Genomic DNA, 17,869 nt, shown 5'->3' with positions numbered 1-17,869 from the left:
CCATAAGGAGCTGAACCTAGTCTTGTAGGTTTTTCAGATGCAGATTATGAAGGTTGTAAGATAGATAGAAAAGCACTAGTGGAACATGTCATCTTCTACGTAGTTCCTTAGTTTCCTAGCACTCTAAGAAACAAGCATGTGTAGCCTTATCAACCACTGAGACCGAATATATTGCTGCTGGTAATTGTTGTGTACAAATCTTATGGATCATGTGCGGAAAGGAGTTTGTGAGATAGAATATATTGACTCAAAACACCAATTAGCTAATATTTTCACCCAAGCTTTGCCTAAGGATAGATTTTTTGAGCTTAGGAGGGATTTGGGAATATTAGAAATCTCTTAAAATTGTTTTTTCATGCCCTTTTTCGTGTTTTTCGAAACTTAGCGTTTTTAATCAACTTGTTAATCCATTAAAAGCGTAACCCTTGATCAGTTGTAGAGTTGTTTCTGAATTAATCGATTAATCCAAGTTTTAATCAACTAATTAATCGATTAATTTTCATTTTAGTCGACTAAATGCGCTCCAGTACATTGGTTTTCGAGTTTCTAGTTGTTGGCAACGTCTCTAAACGACTATTAACGGCTATATTATAAATTTTTTGACCGTTTGGAAGCTTTTCTTTCCTTATTTATACCCCATTTGTGCTTCCTTACCTTACTTAGACCTTCCAAACTCTTTTGTGCTTGCCTTCTTCACTTTTTCATCATCTAAAATTTGCTGCAATCTTTATTCCCTTCATAAATGGCTGAATCATCCAGAAGGAGGAGAAGAAGAAGCATGGCATCCGAAAGCAACCCTCCGCAACGTGACGCTAATCTTGAAGGGTGGATTTCTGATACGCAAGAACAACATGAATTCTTGCAATTTTGGAAGGAGAGGAAAGTTCTCAAACAAAATTTTATTGATCTACAATGGTTCACATCTTATGGATTCAACTTTCCTCATCTCATTGTTGAACAAGATGTTCAATACTTGATGGAACTTCGAGGGAGCTATTATCCCGATCTTGTTCAGGTTTTCTACTACAACCTCAAAGTTCATGATGATATTTTTCACACAAGGGTCAAAGGGGTTGATATTGTTCTCGACAATGATTTTTGGGCAAATGTTGCTAAGATTCCTCTCTTGGAAAATTCTCAGATTATTCCGAGTGATTTTGACAAAATCTTAGTGTATCAGTCGTTTTTGAGGAGTCCCCAACAACTCCAGAACAATCGACTCTTTCTTGTTGGTGGCCTAAAGATGGAAGAACGTTTGTTGCATTATCGTCTTGTGTGGCTCTTATGTCCTAGAGGGTCCAATCATGCCCAATGCTCAGAAGTTGATCTTGTGATCATGTATGGAATACTTCAAAGTATTCCTATTAATTGGCCTCATCTTATCCAGAGCATCATGTACAAAGCAAAAAGGTTGGATTCTGCACCACTCCCCTATCCGCTCCTAGTCTGTCGCATATGCGAATATAAAGGTGTCAATGTCTCCAATGAACAAGTTGAGCATGTGCTTCCAAATCACAAAATTGGTGATAATTCCCTGAGGCAAATGGGCTTCATAAAGAATGGAAATTTATACATTCATGTTGATGATGTTGGTGCTCTAGTGGATGAAGACGAAGAAGATATTCCAATGCTTGACCCAACTCATGTTGCAGGACCGTCTCATGTGCAGGAAGAGTTTAGTATGGCAAGCTTATATAGGCAAATGTTCGAGATGGCAAGACTGGAAAATGCTCGTCATGAGGAAATTTGTACTCATCTTAAGAAAATTGATGAGAGGATCTCTAGTTTAGAGAAACATTTTCAGGATAGTGATGCATTTTAGGTTCTCTTGTTTTTCTAAGATGCTTTATGTTTTTTAATTGATATCAAATAAAATATATTATGTTTGTTTACATCTTATGCATACATGCTTTTTATTAAGGGGAAGTATACTTTTAGGGGGAGATATCTTAACACAGCTTTTTAATTATGATCAAAAAGGGAGCGAAAATGTTTAAAGCAAATTTATCTGTGTTTAGTCACTAATGCTCTTTTCTTCCATAAGTTGTGTTTTTATCCAGATTATTACTAAAAGCTTTAAATCAAAGGAGTTTTTTTATCATCATCAAAAAGAGGGGAATGTTACCAAAATGATGAAGATAAAGTTTTGATGATGTTTAAAATGTTTAAAGCAAATTTATCTGTGTTTATTCACTAATGCTCTTTTCTTCTATAAGTTGTGTTTTTATCCAGATTATTACTAAAAGCTTTAAATCAAAGGAGTTTTTTTATCATCATCAAAAAGGGGGAGAATGTTAGCAAAATGATGAAGATAAAGTTTTGATGATGTCCAAATCAAGTCAAGAGATATCAAGTTTCAAAAGGATCCTTTGAAGACTCATATTTTTATAGAAAGCTTTTGTAATAATTGTAATTAAGTGTTTAGGACTTAGGTTCTTAGTAGTTTTTGATTCCATGTACTTTCACATTTCAAATTTGTTGTTTAGAGTAAAAAATGTACCGTATTAATCGATTAAACCTAGTGATAATCGATTAATCCATATAGGAGCTAAAAACTCTAACTACCTCTGCAATAATCGATTAAAACTTGCATTAATCGATTAACTAATCGATTAAAATGTGGATTAATCAATTAAAGGTGACTGTTGGAGTTTTCTCGTTGTTAAAACTAGCCGTTGTACTTATTTTAATCGATTAACAAGAATGTTAATCGATTAAAAGCGTTAAAATGATTGAAAACGAAAAACGGAAGAGTGTTTGCTTGAGTCTATAAATAGGCTCTCATTTTCCTTCAACAACAACTCTTCCCTAGTGCTTTAGTACTCAGAAATCATTGAGAATTGTGTGATCGTGCTCAACTAAAGAAACTCTTTTCTGTGGAGTTGTTGAAGTGTTATTGTGGTGACAGAGGAATAGCTGGTACATCCTTGGTGCATCTAAGGAAGTTCTTGGAAGAGAAAGTCATCCTTCGTGAAGTATTAGAAGGAGGTGTTTCATCCTTTGTGAAGACTCAAAGGAGGTGCAGATTCATCTCTTGTGGTATCAAGAGAGGTGGTTTCTAAATTCTTACAAATTGTTTCTTTGTGATTGTAATTTGTAATTGTTTTGTGAGTAGTGAACTATTTATCTTGATTTGAGATAAGCGACTGGATGTAGGATTGGTAAGATCTGAACCAGGATAAAATTATCTGTGCAAATTTCTCTCAACCTTACTCTTTTATTTATCGTTAATATTTGCTTGGTAAGTTAAATTGAGTAGAAATTTTAAAAGGCACACATTGTTATTAAAAACCAATTCACCCCCCCCCCCCCCCTCTTGGTTTGTTATTCCACGCTAATCATTCCGCTGCAGCCGCTCTGACACAATTGGGGAATCATTTTGTTAAGAATTTGAGGCTGATTCGAGTTCCAACATTTCTAGATTATCAACATCACTAGATGTTATTTCGTTTGATGGAGACTCTGTATTATCATTGTCGTTGGTTGCTTCATTTTTCCAGTCAAGAGTTGTGCTTTCCTCTATATTTTCATTCCAATTCCAACTTTTGTCCTCTTTGAACACCACACCCTTACTCATAATTACTTTTTTTTTAACGGGATCAAACAATTTGTAGGCTTTAGATTCGTCACTTACTCCCAATAAGATGCATTGTTGGCTTTTGTTATCAAGTTTGCTACGTTTTTTATTTGAAACATGAATGTGAGCGATGCACCCAAATGTTTGAAAATAATCAACTCGAGGTTTGACGCCGCTCCACATCTCTTTCGGAGTTTGTTGACTAATGGTGGAAGTGGGACTTTTGTTCTAAACATGTATACATCATCGCACTGCTTTAGGCCAGAAAGGTTTGAGCACATGTTTGTCATGTAAAACAGTACGAACAACATTCATCATAGTGCGATTTTTGCGTTTTGGAACTCCGTTCTGTTAAGGGGTGTAGGTTGCCGTCAATTTCCTTGTAATGCCTTATTGAGTACAAAATTATGTAAATTCTTTGGATGTGAATTCACCACATCGGTTTGTTCTGAGACAGGTGATGTAGACTCTTGCTTCCCTCTCAACATAAACTTTCAAACTTTTGAAATTAGCGAAGGTCTCATAGTTTTCATGTAAAAAATAAATACAAGCTTTACGTAAGTAATCATCAATAAAGCTTCGAGTGTACCGTTTGTTGCTATGTGAAGCTGGTGAAATATGACCGTAGATGTCGGCGCAAATCAACTGAAGCTTTGTCGAAGCTCTCCATGAAATTTGCTTTGGTATAGGATCTCTATGTTGTTTGCCAATAAGATAAGCAGTGAAAATTGTTCGAGGAGGTTTTATTGGTGGTAACCCAATCATCATTTGCTTATTTGCAAGAGTGCTTAATCCGTGAAAATGAAGATGCCCAAAGAATTTATGCCACAAATGCATTTCCTTTTCTGATTTGTCCTCAGCTTGGAGATACCTAAAGTGTTGAGGAGGCATTGAGGCTGACAAATGGAACATTTTATTACCCTTCGTGTCCGTGTTAAGAATCAGACCTCGCTCGGGATGAAAAATTTTACATGTATCATTTTGAATTAAGATAGCTAACCCTTTCTCTTGGAGTTGTCCTAGGCTTAAGAGATTAGTCTTAAGCTCAGGAAGATAATAAACATCTAAAATAGTGTGAAAAGTGCCATCAATGTGAACACGGATGCTTTCTTCTGCAGCGATAATCATTGTAGTGTTGTTCCCGAGTTTGACTGTTCTACTAAAGTCCTCTTCCTTAACTTTTGTGAACCAGAGTTTATTTCTGGCCATATGGTTGCTATAGCCTGAGTCCAGAAACCAGTATTCCATATGAGCAGATTGGGTTACCTCCTCATATGCCACTAGTAGGAGTTCTTCTTCAGGTTTTGTCGCTTTTTCACATGTTGCATAGTGGGCTTTCTTTGCCATCTCAGGACACTCGTATTGAAAGTGACCTAGGTTGTGACATTGAAAGCATTCAATGACCGCTTTTTTAACGATTGTCTCTCGCGACCTCTCCCACGACTACATCCACTTTTGCCTTGTCCAAGATAGTTTCCAAAATCTCTCAATCAATGGCCTGGAACAGGTAGTTCTTCACCTTTAGGTCTTTTATAGTTGCCTCAGTCACACTTTTTTGTTAAGCCTCAGTAGGTGTGGCTTCAAACACAGGTACGCCATCTTCTACGAGCAGCCACAATTCCTTACTTCGTAGGAAGTTTTCAATTGTCATGGACCAAAAATCATAATGGCCATCAAACCTAGGTATGTCCGGGTACCCAAATTTCTCTAAGGTAGACATCCTTTACACTTTCATACATGGATGTTTACGATGCTCACACTTTTAATTTCTCACGCTTTGTATCAGCCTCCTTGTAGAGCTTTGATACCAAATATTGAAACTCAGGATATATACAACTCAAAAAGAAATAACAGAGAGTCTGTTTTTATTTGATAATGAAAGATAGCTTATATAAGCATTACAATGAAATTGAATAACTTAAAGTGCGCATACTTTACAATAGAAAGTTAAAAGCAGTAACCAATACTCCTAAAAACTAGATATCAAAGACTGGTTCACCCAATAAAATAGGGAACTTTTACTAACACGTAATTAAACAACAAAATTAAACTTAATATTAACACATCGGTCTCTTGAGGTTTTTTTGTCTCAATTGGATCCCTATTTTTGAAAAATTGAAGCAATTAGGTCCTTGTTATTAGTACAATACTAATACCGTTAAAGGGAGCGCCAATTTGTTTGTGATTTTTTTGATATTTTTAAATATTTTTGATATTTTTTTAAATAAAAATTGTTACGTTTCAAAATGATATTATATCACGTGACAATGATAGTGTGACGTAGTAGTGATAGTACCACATAAAATTGTCACGTCATGTTTCATTACATTAATCTCCTGTATAATCATTATTTGTGAATCCCAACTCCTCACAATCTCCTACTTTCTTTTAATAAATTCCATAGTTGATGGTTCTTGTTAGATATCAAAGAACCCTTTTAGATACCTATTAATGAATACTTATAAGACAAGTAATATACACCATATGGTAGTAATGTACATCTAACTGACAATTAGTTGTTTATAGTATGTTTCATCCACACAAGGTTTAGCTCATTCTACAACTTGAAACTATTGGGTTGGCTACTGAATTGTTGCACATATAAATACCACTAGATCTGACTTTAATCCTATAAAAAAACCTCATCTTTTCCAAGTTAAACATATCAAACTTCCTTAACATAGAATTTTTAAATTCAGTCATCATAATATAAATTAAATCATCAACATAAACACACAATCTAAAATGTGCTTCAATTAGATTAAACCATGCTTCTGGAGTTTGTTTTAATCTGTATAAAGCTTTATGCAACTTATAAAGAAGATATCTTCACTTACCCTTATGCCCTTATTTCATATCCTCTTGCTTGGTCCATATAAACATCAATAATCAACTCACCATGAAAAAAAAGGGCTGATTTAACATCCAGCTAAAAAAGCTGCTAACTCTTATGTGTAGCTAATGATCATTCTTATTGTATCTTTATTGTCATTGGCGCATAAACTTTTCTAAAGTTTACTCCATAGTTATGAAAATATCTTTTAATAACCAATCAGACCTTGTGTTTATCAATTTTTCCAATCTCATGGTATTTGGTTTTGTATTTCACTCCATCAAATAGTCCACATTTGATTTTTTTTCAAAATAGATTTGATCTCTTCATCTATGGTCAATCTCCAATTTTCACTCTATATAGCTTCCTCATTAATAGATCAGTTGAGACCATTAAAACCATATACCCCTCATCTTCATATAGGTATATCTATATTAGTATGTATTATAAATGTTTTATAAGTGAAAAAACTCAAATATAATGCACTGAAAATAAGTCAATTATGCGACTATGGTTATATGGTTTCCTTTGATAAATACCATGAACATGTGTTTTATATGTGGAGTCTCATAATTGGATAGACAAACCTTGTTTATCGCCAGATAAATGAACATGGATTATCTTTCTTGTCTACAAGATTGAGTCTTTCCATGTGTTTGTGATATTCTACAAAAAAGTACAGATTAAAAAAGATTATTGTATCTCTGGAATTAAAAGTGTCCATGGTAATGAGTTTGAAAATTAAAAGTTTCAAACATTTTGGGAATCAAATGATATATTTCATGATTTCTAAATAAAATAGGGTGATGGAAAGGAAGAGAAAAAACCTTAAAAAAATGATTAAAATCATGTTTTATGATGAGGTAGTCAAAATTGTTTGTCATGAAAAAAAAAAACTCATATTCCATACTTTAAAAATTCCCTAAATTATGAAGTCCATATAATTATGAAAAACAAAAAAACCCAACATTTTTTTTAATTACTTTTATCTTAACATTAATGATCAAATTAAAAAGTTTAACTCCAAAAGTAGAGAAAAATACATTTATAATTAATTAGTGAAAGAAATTAAAGGCATATATATAGAATGTAGAACTCTGGTAGCTCGATCCCACTTTAAGATCTAATTAGGTTAATTATAGAATAAAACATTATGAAGGAAAGAAAAGTTAATTTTAATTTGTAATTTAATGTCAAAAATATTATTTTAACCATAAATAAACTGAAAAACTGACAGCAAAATTAAAGCTGACAGACATGGTTTCAGTTGAATAGGGAGAACAAAACACGCGGGGTCTGCAATTGTTATTTATTTAATTTTTACGAAATGCTTCGTTTCAATCTCCCGCCACCCAAAATTTTTGTCGGAATTGTTTTCTCCCACCTTTCCCTTTTGACCTGACCGCTCTGTTTCCCCTCCCATTCGCAAATTCAAAACCCAAATCTCACTCTTTATGTCTCTCTCAACCATTTCCAATTCTTAATCTTCACTCTCTTCTTTCCCAATGTCTCAATCTAACAACCCCAAAATGCATTCCTCCGCCACTTCCCTCCGCCACCTTCCGCCGCTCAAGAGATTCCGACTCATTCAACAACAACAACAAACACACCAAAATCACTTTTCTGACTCTTCCCCTTTACCCGCCAAAAAACGCAGAGAATCGAGAACCCCTTCTCCTCCTTCCACCCTTCACAACTTCTCCCTCCCCGCCAAAAAACGAGTGTGGGCCCCACGCCCCCAAACTCCTCCTTCCTCAAACGACATCGTTTCCCCTCCCCAACCCTCCTCTGACGACGCCGCACCCCCCTTTGATCTCAACATCGAATACAACCCCAACCTCGGAGAATCCGAAAACAACGCGGCCGACGATGACGACGGGGTTTTGTGCTGTGTGTGCCAGAGCACGGACGGGGATCCTGCCGACCCAATCGTGTTCTGCGACGGGTGCGACCTCACGGTGCACGCCTCCTGCTACGGCCACCCTTTGTCGGAGGGAGTCCCCGACGGCGACTGGTTCTGCGAACGGTGTCGTGTCGGGGAAGGCAAGAGCGGCACGCGCTGCGCGCTGTGTCCCGCGAGTGAGGGCGCGATGAAGCGCACCGCGGACGGCGCGTGGGCGCACGTAGTGTGCGCGCTGTTCGTGCCGGAGGTGTTTTTCCAGGATCCGGAAGGGAGGGAGGGGATCGACTGCTCCATGGTTCCGAGGAAGAGGTGGTCGCAAAGGTGCTACCTTTGCGAGTGTTGTGACGGTTGCGGTCTCGTGTGCTCCGAGCCAAAGTGTGGGTTGGCGTTTCATGTGACATGCGCGCTGAAGGAGGAGCTTTGGATTGAGTACAAGGAAGGGAAGAAAGGGGCCACCATTGTTGCTGGCTTCTGCAAATCCCACACGCAGATTTGGGAAAAGGTAAATTTCTGCTTTTGATTCATTCTTCTTATTCTTTCACTACATCAATTATTTTATTTTATTTTATTTTATGTTTTGAGAGTTTAGTTTATTTCTATTACTCATAGTTTTTTTGTTTAGTTTTGTTACATTGGTATTTTATATTCATATGGTTTAACTGAAGTCCTTTTCTGACGCAGCAACAGCAATCTGGGAAGTACAAGATTGTCCCTCTTGAAGATGAAAAGTAGGAATAATTTCTCAAGTTATGTTGGTCGGTTAACGAATCTTAGGAAATTCAAAGTTAGTTATTTTGGAGATCATTTTGAATATGTTGTAATTTTAGTTTGAATAGGTTATAGCATGTTTCTTTTTGTAAGTGTTCTAAGTTTTTAGATGAAGATTGTGGACCACAGTTATGATGTGTTAACAATAATGGTTGAATTCTTACAAACTTAGAATATACGCCTTATTTTAATTATTATATTTAAGTTTTCTCTAATTGGGGGAGGGTGGGAGAAGAAAAAAGAAAAAACTCATATTATTGTGGTTCAAAATAAAGTAGTAGCTCTCAAATATGTCTAACTTATGCTTAAAATTTAAACTTTAGTCTTTGTTATTATTAGGATATTGTATAAGTATGCAACGGACAGACACAACCTTGCATTGAATTTCTAGTTTAATCCAATCTCTTACCATTGATCCATTGCTTTTATAAGGTAACTTAAGTTACCCTAGAAAATGTATCACATAAAATAATTAAAATTTTGACACTATTATAGAAAAATGTAATGTTCTTCTGGTAGGTTTGATACAAAAGTCTAGTCATAGAGGGAGAAAAAGGTACAAAATATACATATAATTCCCGAACATTGACATTTTTTTCCTTGCATCAATCTATTGTTAACGGCCAAGATTACGATATGATTAATAACATTAATTATATGTATAAACGTATTACTACATTTTATCATTTGCATAAAATACCAGCAAACTTTAACTTCTTTACTTTATTTACAAATAATCTATTACCATAAACGACTTACTTTTATATATATAACATGAGTGTAATTTTATCATCTATTACGACTTAACATATAACATTTTATTATCATTTATGGTAAAAGATGAAATAAATCAATAAAATTTTGATAATTTTGATTTTAATTCATGTTATCTGATGTGATTAAGCATGAAATAAATAATAAGTGTTAAAATTCTCTATTTAAATTTGGTGAATGTTCCAAGGCTTCCACAATCTAAAATAGTTTGTTGATAATAAAAATGATATACTATTCAATACATAATACATCAACAATTTTTTCCTAAGAAATGGAAACTCAAAAATGATATAAAGAATAATATTAAAGAAGCTACTGTTAATAGTTTAAGATGGAAGTCCTATTTTAAATAAAAACGTGTAAGCGAAGATGTATTAGTTAAAATATTTATAAATTTATTATTTAGTATTTTGAGTTAAACATATAAAAAAAATAAATAAATTTTATGTCTAAATTAACCTTACTAAATCTATTTATATATTATAAATTAACTTTACTTTTAATTAATGTAAAATTTCTAACAACTGTAAAATTTTCATATAGGTTTCGCATTAAAAATTTTCTGTATCTCCCGTAACAAAAATATAGAATATCAAAATTGAGGGTTGATCTATATTACATGGTGTTCTAATATAAAGAAACTCATAAATAATTAATTAATGGAGAAATTATTAATCATGTTCTTTATTATACAAAGTTATACTTTAATGAAAAACGTTACTTTAATAATCAAAGTGACTAAATTTTTTAACAACTCCAACTATCAGGTTTCATTGGTGCACTTCAAATAAAATTTAAAAATTGAAATGGTGACATGAAGGATAAATTTGGAAGAAAAAAAAAAGTTTTGCATGTATCTCCAAAATGAATTTGCAACCTCTTCGTCTTCTCTTTTCAGCCTCTTCACTGTTGCTCTCTTTCGTCATTTTTGTGTTCATTCACCATTGTTTTCTATCTTGTCGATGGTAACCACTATCGTCACCACCGCCGTTCTCGCATTTTGTCGTGTCTCACATGTGTTGGTCTTCTCTCTTATCTCTTTCGAGATTTTTTCTCTCTCTCACTATTTCTCGTTAGTTTCTTACTTATTATGACTTCGACGATCACTACTACCGTTACCTCCACCGTTGCTCCATTATTGTTTTCGCATTCCACCTCTCTTGTGCTCTTGACAAAGGAGTAAAGATGTCTCCTTTCCCAAACTGGTTATGTTTTCTCTTTGTGTTATTTTTGTTGTTGATGGTTGGGTTATGATTTTTCTTTGTACTTTGGGTTTTGTTTTCTCTTCCGGAGTGTTGAGGTGCCAAACTTAAGTTTTGGTAATCGAGGGTCTTGGTAATCGATTACTAGGACCCTATAATCAATTACCAGAGCCTAGGCCAACCTATCTTCCCACCACCTATATGGGATTTCATCACCTCTATATTTTAAAGGAATAAGATGTATTTTGATGTACTAAACACCACTAATGATGAGGAAACTTACTTATCCAAGAAAAAAAAATGAAAAAATCACTCAAAAACACACTCAAGACCACCCTAGGGAGCCTTGTTCTCCTACCTGAGGATTCATGTTCAAGATTATGTACAACTCCCCAAAATGCCTCTGGTAATCGATTACCAAGACCTTGTAATCGATTATTAGAGCCTAACTTGGCCACCAATGTTCATGGTTTTGACCAACCTATCTTCAAACCACCTATATGAGATTTCACCTCAACAATTTAATGGAATAAGATAGCTTTTCATGCACTAAACACCACCAATGACGAGGAAACTCACTTATTCAAGCCAAAGAATTGAAAAAATCACCCAAAAACACACTCAAGACCACCTTGGGGAGCCCTGTTCTCCTACTTAGGGAGCCACGTTCAAGATTTTGTACAACTTCTCAAAATGCCTTTGGTAATCTATTACTAGGCCCTTGTAGTCGATTATCAGAGCCTAAGTTGGGCACCAATGTTCACGGATTTGAACAACCTATCTTCCCACCACCTATATGGGATTTCACCACAACATTTTAATGGAATAAGATGTTTTTCATGAATACATGGAGGAGTCTAGTTCTTATATCTTGGTGGTCAGGTTGCCAGTTTTGAATATTCATCTACATAAACTAATTGGATGTCCTAGATGCGTATAATAGGCATCGAGGATGACAATCATCACTTCAAATCACATTGGACGCTAAGTATTTAGTCGAACAATGAATGACACCAATGATCACAATCATCAATTCAAATCACATTGGACACTAACTTTTTACTCAAACTATTTTAGTCACCAATGATCATAATCGTTACTTCAAATCACATTGGATCCTAACTTTTTACTCAAACTATTTTAGCCACCAATGATGGCACTGATTGGAAATATTTGGATATATATTAGCATTGTTAATAATTATTGAAATCAAATTTCATTTAGTTAACTTTACATTTTATATTGTTAACCTCATTAAAAAAATTATTTAATACACATATTAGTGTCGTTTGGGACCATATTCGACATAGGAAGTTCTTAGCGCACGACTCTTGTAACGTACCCATCATCCTTCCTTCATGCGCTTGTACATATTGCTTTGGTCAATGCCTCCCTCGCCTTAGAACTGAGTGTTGATGTGATCATGTTGAAAAGACGTACTGTCACAACCAAATTCCATGTCTGATTGAAATACACGAGAAGCAACACTTCCACCCTAATCTTTATTCTTCTCTTCAACCAACTTCTCCAAAACAAAAACTAAAGCTTCGAGTTCTTCAATTAGTAAATCTTGTTCCTCTAAAGAACACATAAGAACTTTTTTACGTCTGTTATTATGTGTTCCTTTTTACTGGTTGAAATCCTCGCCACTTCTATCAACTGCTTCTTTCACAATTGCATGACAAAGTTCTTGTTTTGAAACACCAACATCATTAACTACCTGCAAAATTAAAAAATTTTCATTCTAAAAACCATTCATTTCTTAGTGACAATATGTATAACATAAAAATCTCAAATAACCAAATACACACAACAGCCTTATCCATAACACGCTTAATGAAATTCTCACCTATATTTATATTAATATAATGCATCAGTGTTGGGAATTCGTATATGCATGAGTGTGAACACATAAAATGATCACAAAACCATATCTGAAAAATGTCAAAAACCAAACACTAGGTCACATACCACTCCACACCATAAAAAATATACATTTAATATACATGATTTGCTTGCAACATGTAAACGCATCTAACAACATAGATATTGATTGTACCTTTTCCTTTCTTAAATGCTATAGAAGCATTGCATAAATTACTCACCAAATACTGTTAAACTAAACTACCCTAATAGCATTAACGCACACACCCTATGTCATCAACAATATTAAAAGGAATGAGAAAAATTGTTCTGCTACGATTAGGCAATAAAACTTCAGATATCCCTAACAAGATATCTAAGTTACAGAAATGTGATAAAAGAAAGTTTTCTTGTTCTTCCAACAAAAGTTCATATATGACATTCACATAAACTTTTCCAGCATCAAAGTAATTTCTACGTTCACTATGTACCGCAACCCCATTTAACTCAATTTTTTCTCCAACTAAACTCAACCCTAACCCTTATCACACATCCATTTCCTCAAATTTTACAATTTTCTTTCCGAAACAAAATTCACCCCTCCAATCAACCTATCTAACACATACTCATTCAAGAGACTACTACCAATCTTAACATTCTTATGCAACTCTAAAAACCAATCAAATGATGTCCTTTGAATAAAACTCATCTACTATAGAGTCAACATTCGATTCAAAACACCAACTAACTTCGTTTTGAATGAATAGTTCACACACAACTGCATTAAAAGTATACCTATTATGTCATAACAATGCAAAAAGAAAAAAAAATCAAAGAGGAAACGATAAATAGGAAATGAGAAAGAGGAAAAGGCATAGCGGAAATACCATAGTCACTAGAGTTTTCCATTTTTGAATCCACAACACAAAAAAATGGAAATGGGAGAGGTGTCTTGCCGGTGAAGATTCAATTGAAGAAATAAACCATCCAAATAAATGAGGGCAATGTCATCACACTAATAATAGTGAAAGAAATGGAAAAGGTGTCGTCGATGAAAATCGAATCACTAATCACCTCACATAGAGAAAGGAAGAGAATGGAGAGATGGAAAAGGAGAAGTTTTCGAAAAATTGAAAAGAGATAATTTTGAAAAGAAAAAGCAAAATTCATTTTAAATTTATGTGTATTTCCACGTCACTTTTCTTCATTTTAAAAATTAATTGAAATGGACTAACACCTCTTTAACACGTGTCCGTGTCATTCTAAAAAAGTTATTAAAAAGAAGTTGTTAATATATTACGGTACGATAAGAGTGAATTGAATTGGGTCTTTTACTCACATCAGATTATGATTATATGACATATAGACTGACAAAATTTCGATTTGGTGGAGTAAACGAATTCCACAAATATATTGAAATAATAAGTTTATGATTGAAATACTTAAGGTACAAGCAATGTTTCGGATAAATCATGTTTGACTTTTACTCGTCACCACGTACGGCAACACCTCCAACAACCCTATAAATACCTTCCTCTTCCGACATCAAAAACCACACACACCATTACAGAACACGCAAACATTAACCCACATACGGTGTTCCGAGAACAGAGTAGAACCATGTCGGTGAAGTTGTTCGCTTCGGTTTCTCTTGCAGTGTGGCTGTTGACGGCCACATCAACACTGTCCCAATCCAACATCTACGTGCTGGACACAAACGGCGACCCTCTGGAAACCGACGAGGAATACTTCATCAGACCAGCCATAACAGACAACGGTGGCCGTTTCACCTTGATCAACAGGAACCAATCGTGCCCTTTGTACGTTGGCCTCGAAAACACGGACTTACCAGAGGGATACCCTGTGAGATTCACCCCTTTTGCCAACGACGAGGACGATGATGATGTGAAGGTGAATAGGGACCTGAAAGTGGAGTTCGTGGAAGTTTCTTCGACGTGTGTGCAATCGACTGAATGGAGGCTGGGTGAGAATGACACGAGCAGTGGAAGAAGGGTTATCGTGACTGGTCGTGATGATGGACGGTCAAGTGTCGGAAACTATTTCAGAATCGAGGAAACACAGAATGCGAGCATCTATAACATTGGGTGGTGCCCTACTGAAGTGTGCCCCATTTGCAGGTTCTTTTGTGGAACTGGTGGAATTCTTCGTGAGAATGGCCAGATTCTGTTTGCCTTGGATGGTTCTGCTCTCCCAGTTGTCTTCCAGAAAAAGGATGATTGATTTGAAACTTCAAGAATAAACAACTTCTCTTTGTTCATATCATAGCATACCATCCATTTTTATGTATATTTGGATGAAATAAATATACATTTCTTTAGTATTCTCATCTTCTTCATCTGTAAAATAAAACTCTAAACTGTTATGTTAAGAGTATGTAATTCATTCATCATTTCTGTTGTTATATATTACTATTATTATTCTCATTCTAATCTTTTAGTTTTCTCATATGTGGACACACAAATTTTTTACATTTATATTTTTTAATTTTTTTTAAATTATAAAAATTTATTTTTTATAATTATTTTATCTTTATATTATTTGTGTCATTTTATATTATTTTTTAGAAAACATCATATTACTGTATTAAAGACATTAGCTTTTTCAAATGATCATTTAAGATGAATATTATAGTTACCATTAGTTATCTTTCCACTCTCATTATAAGTTTAAATAATTTGTTGTAAGTTCATAAATTTGTTTTGTATTATTTTATTCTTATAAATATGTGAATTTAGTAATTCGATTGATTTTTTTTTTCTTGTGTTAATTCAATAATATAAGTAATTATGTGAGATATGTTATTATGTTTAATATATATGAGTAGTTGATAACATATAAACGCGGCTAATTAAACAAAATAAACTTTAGACATTGAATGAATTAGATATTGCGATGAAAAAATACTAAAATTTATTGGATATACGAATTTTAATAGAAAAATATAAAATTTATTTTAGCCCTTTATTATATTAGATACTTTTCTTTTCTTTCCACCCACCCATATGTTATGGAGTTCGATAATAGTTGTTCTTTGCAAAATTGTTATTATACTTTTAAAATCAATTATTGTTAAAATGATGTTAATACCTTTTGTAAAATCTTATTTTTTTCACATTGTATTGTAATAATAAGATTATAATTAAGGTGTATTTATCTTCTTATATATTTTTTTCTTTGGTGCAGAGGAAGTTTTTATTTATAAAAATATATTATAATTTACGTAATGCAGTTGGTAGATCCTACACGTTTTCAGATTTAATTTAGATAATGGATGTAGAAATTCGTATAAGTTTATCTGTTGAAATTCTGGGGTTTTGAATATTATAAGTCTCATGACGTTATGTTTTGAATATTTTAGTTTGAAGTTTTATTTTGAGGTGGCGTATTTAGAAAGGAAGAAGAAAAGTAAGATGTAGTTAGAAAGTTATAGGGATTAGCTCATAAAGGAACTGCTACCAGATACCAATACCAGTGCCCAAATTCAATACATTTTTCAATGAAATAAATTACAGGATACGATACGACTGTTAGCAACGCTGAAAATATTATAAAATATAATTTTTTAAATAATATACACTAATGCAAGAATTAAATAATTAAATTAAAGTGAGCTTGGACTTCCGATTTAGTGAAACTATTACATTGAAATGAGCTATTCTCCTATGAATGATATATCATCAAGTTGATATAACTTTTTATTAATCATCATAGTCTATTATGTGTGATTGTTTTATTAGTTTATATATTTTAAAGGAATCAATCACAGAGTTACTACATAAATTGTTAAAAAAAATTGTTAAATTTTTTTCCTTATTACAAATAGATTGCTTTAAAAAGACGTCGTGATTGTGTTTCGTTTCAGAATTCTTATACTTTTCTAGTTTGTAAACAAAAAATAATCGCCAGCATTACATAGTATAGTTTCCAGCAAAGAACCTCTCATCTATGAGTGGGATAGGATATACTTCGGTTCATGTATTTGTAGACTATTTTATATGCTACCATATGTCACAATATCACATTTAGAAAATATTTCAATATCATATAATTTTGATTAAGGACTAAAAACAATTATGTATTAACATGATTATGTTTCATTTCAAGACAATTTAATGCACAACAAATTTTGAAAGATGCAAGTGTTTTGTTTGATAAACAATATTATGCAATCTTAGTTTATCTTTAATAAAACACAAATGTTCTCATATAATAAAAGAATAATTCATACCAAAATAAAAAAGCAAAAGGTTATTCTATGTTGAAAGGAATTTCTATCTCTTTCGTTTGACAAAAGAAATGGTTAGAACAGATCACATTAAGAGAACCACTCGAACAAAGAGATATTTATGCTTTTTTTTACCAAATCCCTAAACAAAGCATTGTCAACTTTGTAAGAATGATCTATTTTGTAATGTACTGTATTTTAAGATGAATAAAGGGATTGTGCGTTGCCCACTCTAACTATTGAGAAAGAAACATTTATTGCGACATGGAATGCACTAAAAGCATCTATCACTATCAAACTCTTTAGACAAAAGAAAATAGATTTAAAAGAGTTGAAGTTGCTCAATGGCTAGAAATAATTCTATAACAACTAATTTTTTCAAAAGTCCATATAAAGTCATTCAAGAAGAAGAATAAAGCAAACATATTGCATATTGTCAAAATACTACTAAATTTTCAAGGCCAATAAAAGAAACCATCAATCTTACATACGTCAACAAATAACTAATGACTAGTGATTTGTTGGCTTGGGAATTATCCAATTTCTTCGTCATAGCCAAGAGTGGCTATTTGAAAAAGAATACCCAATCATATTTGTATAAAACCTGAGAAAATGTAAGGCTTATGAATAATACTATAATAAGACTTAAGTATGTTTTATTAGATTTTGTGTGAGTTCATAACGTATTGTGTAGCTTATTTGG

The 17,869-nt window shown here is 33.5% G+C and overlaps 3 protein-coding genes across 4 annotated transcripts; 2 read left to right on the top strand and 1 right to left on the bottom strand.

Annotated features, from left to right (window-relative positions):
* Window positions 1–3,982: 3,982 nt before the first annotated feature.
* On the bottom strand, window positions 3,983–4,924 carry LOC108339156 (uncharacterized). The gene has a single exon (XM_017576298.1). The coding sequence runs from the start codon at window positions 4,922–4,924 to the stop codon at window positions 3,983–3,985; it is 942 nt and encodes a 313-aa protein (XP_017431787.1).
* A 2,752-nt stretch (window positions 4,925–7,676) lies between these two features.
* LOC108339849 (uncharacterized) lies at window positions 7,677–9,278 on the top strand. Of its 2 annotated transcripts, none has more exons than XM_017577066.2 (2): window positions 7,677–8,815; window positions 9,001–9,278. In XM_017577066.2, the coding sequence occupies exons 1-2, from the start codon at window positions 7,916–7,918 to the stop codon at window positions 9,043–9,045; spliced, it is 945 nt and encodes a 314-aa protein (XP_017432555.1). In that variant the 5' UTR covers window positions 7,677–7,915; the 3' UTR covers window positions 9,046–9,278. The 2 variants fall into 2 exon arrangements, with proteins under 2 accessions (XP_017432555.1, XP_017432554.1); XM_017577065.2 differs by having other exon boundaries at window positions 7,678–8,815; window positions 8,995–9,278.
* Window positions 9,279–14,457: 5,179 nt separating this feature from the next.
* Window positions 14,458–15,261, top strand: LOC108340591 (kunitz type trypsin inhibitor 104). Its single transcript, XM_017578073.2, has one exon. The coding sequence runs from the start codon at window positions 14,541–14,543 to the stop codon at window positions 15,159–15,161; it is 621 nt and encodes a 206-aa protein (XP_017433562.1). The 5' UTR covers window positions 14,458–14,540; the 3' UTR covers window positions 15,162–15,261.
* Window positions 15,262–17,869: the final 2,608 nt, after the last annotated feature.

This window comes from Vigna angularis, chromosome 5 (genome assembly GCF_016808095.1).
Source record: "Vigna angularis cultivar LongXiaoDou No.4 chromosome 5, ASM1680809v1, whole genome shotgun sequence".
NCBI lineage: Eukaryota > Viridiplantae > Streptophyta > Magnoliopsida > Fabales > Fabaceae > Vigna > Vigna angularis.
Note: the sequence above shows the minus strand (reverse complement) of the source record. Positions and strands in the feature narration are given on the sequence as shown.

Coding starts and splice junctions, on each gene's coding strand:
- LOC108339156 (XM_017576298.1), bottom strand. CDS start 4,924: ATGGCAAAGAAAGCCCACTATGCAACATGTGAAAAAGCGACAAAACCT.
- LOC108339849 (XM_017577065.2), top strand. CDS start 7,916: ATGTCTCAATCTAACAACCCCAAAATGCATTCCTCCGCCACTTCCCTC. Junction 8,816..8,994: donor ACACGCAGATTTGGGAAAAG/GTAAATTTCTGC, acceptor TTTCTGACGCAG/CAACAGCAATCTGGGAAGTA.
- LOC108340591 (XM_017578073.2), top strand. CDS start 14,541: ATGTCGGTGAAGTTGTTCGCTTCGGTTTCTCTTGCAGTGTGGCTGTTG.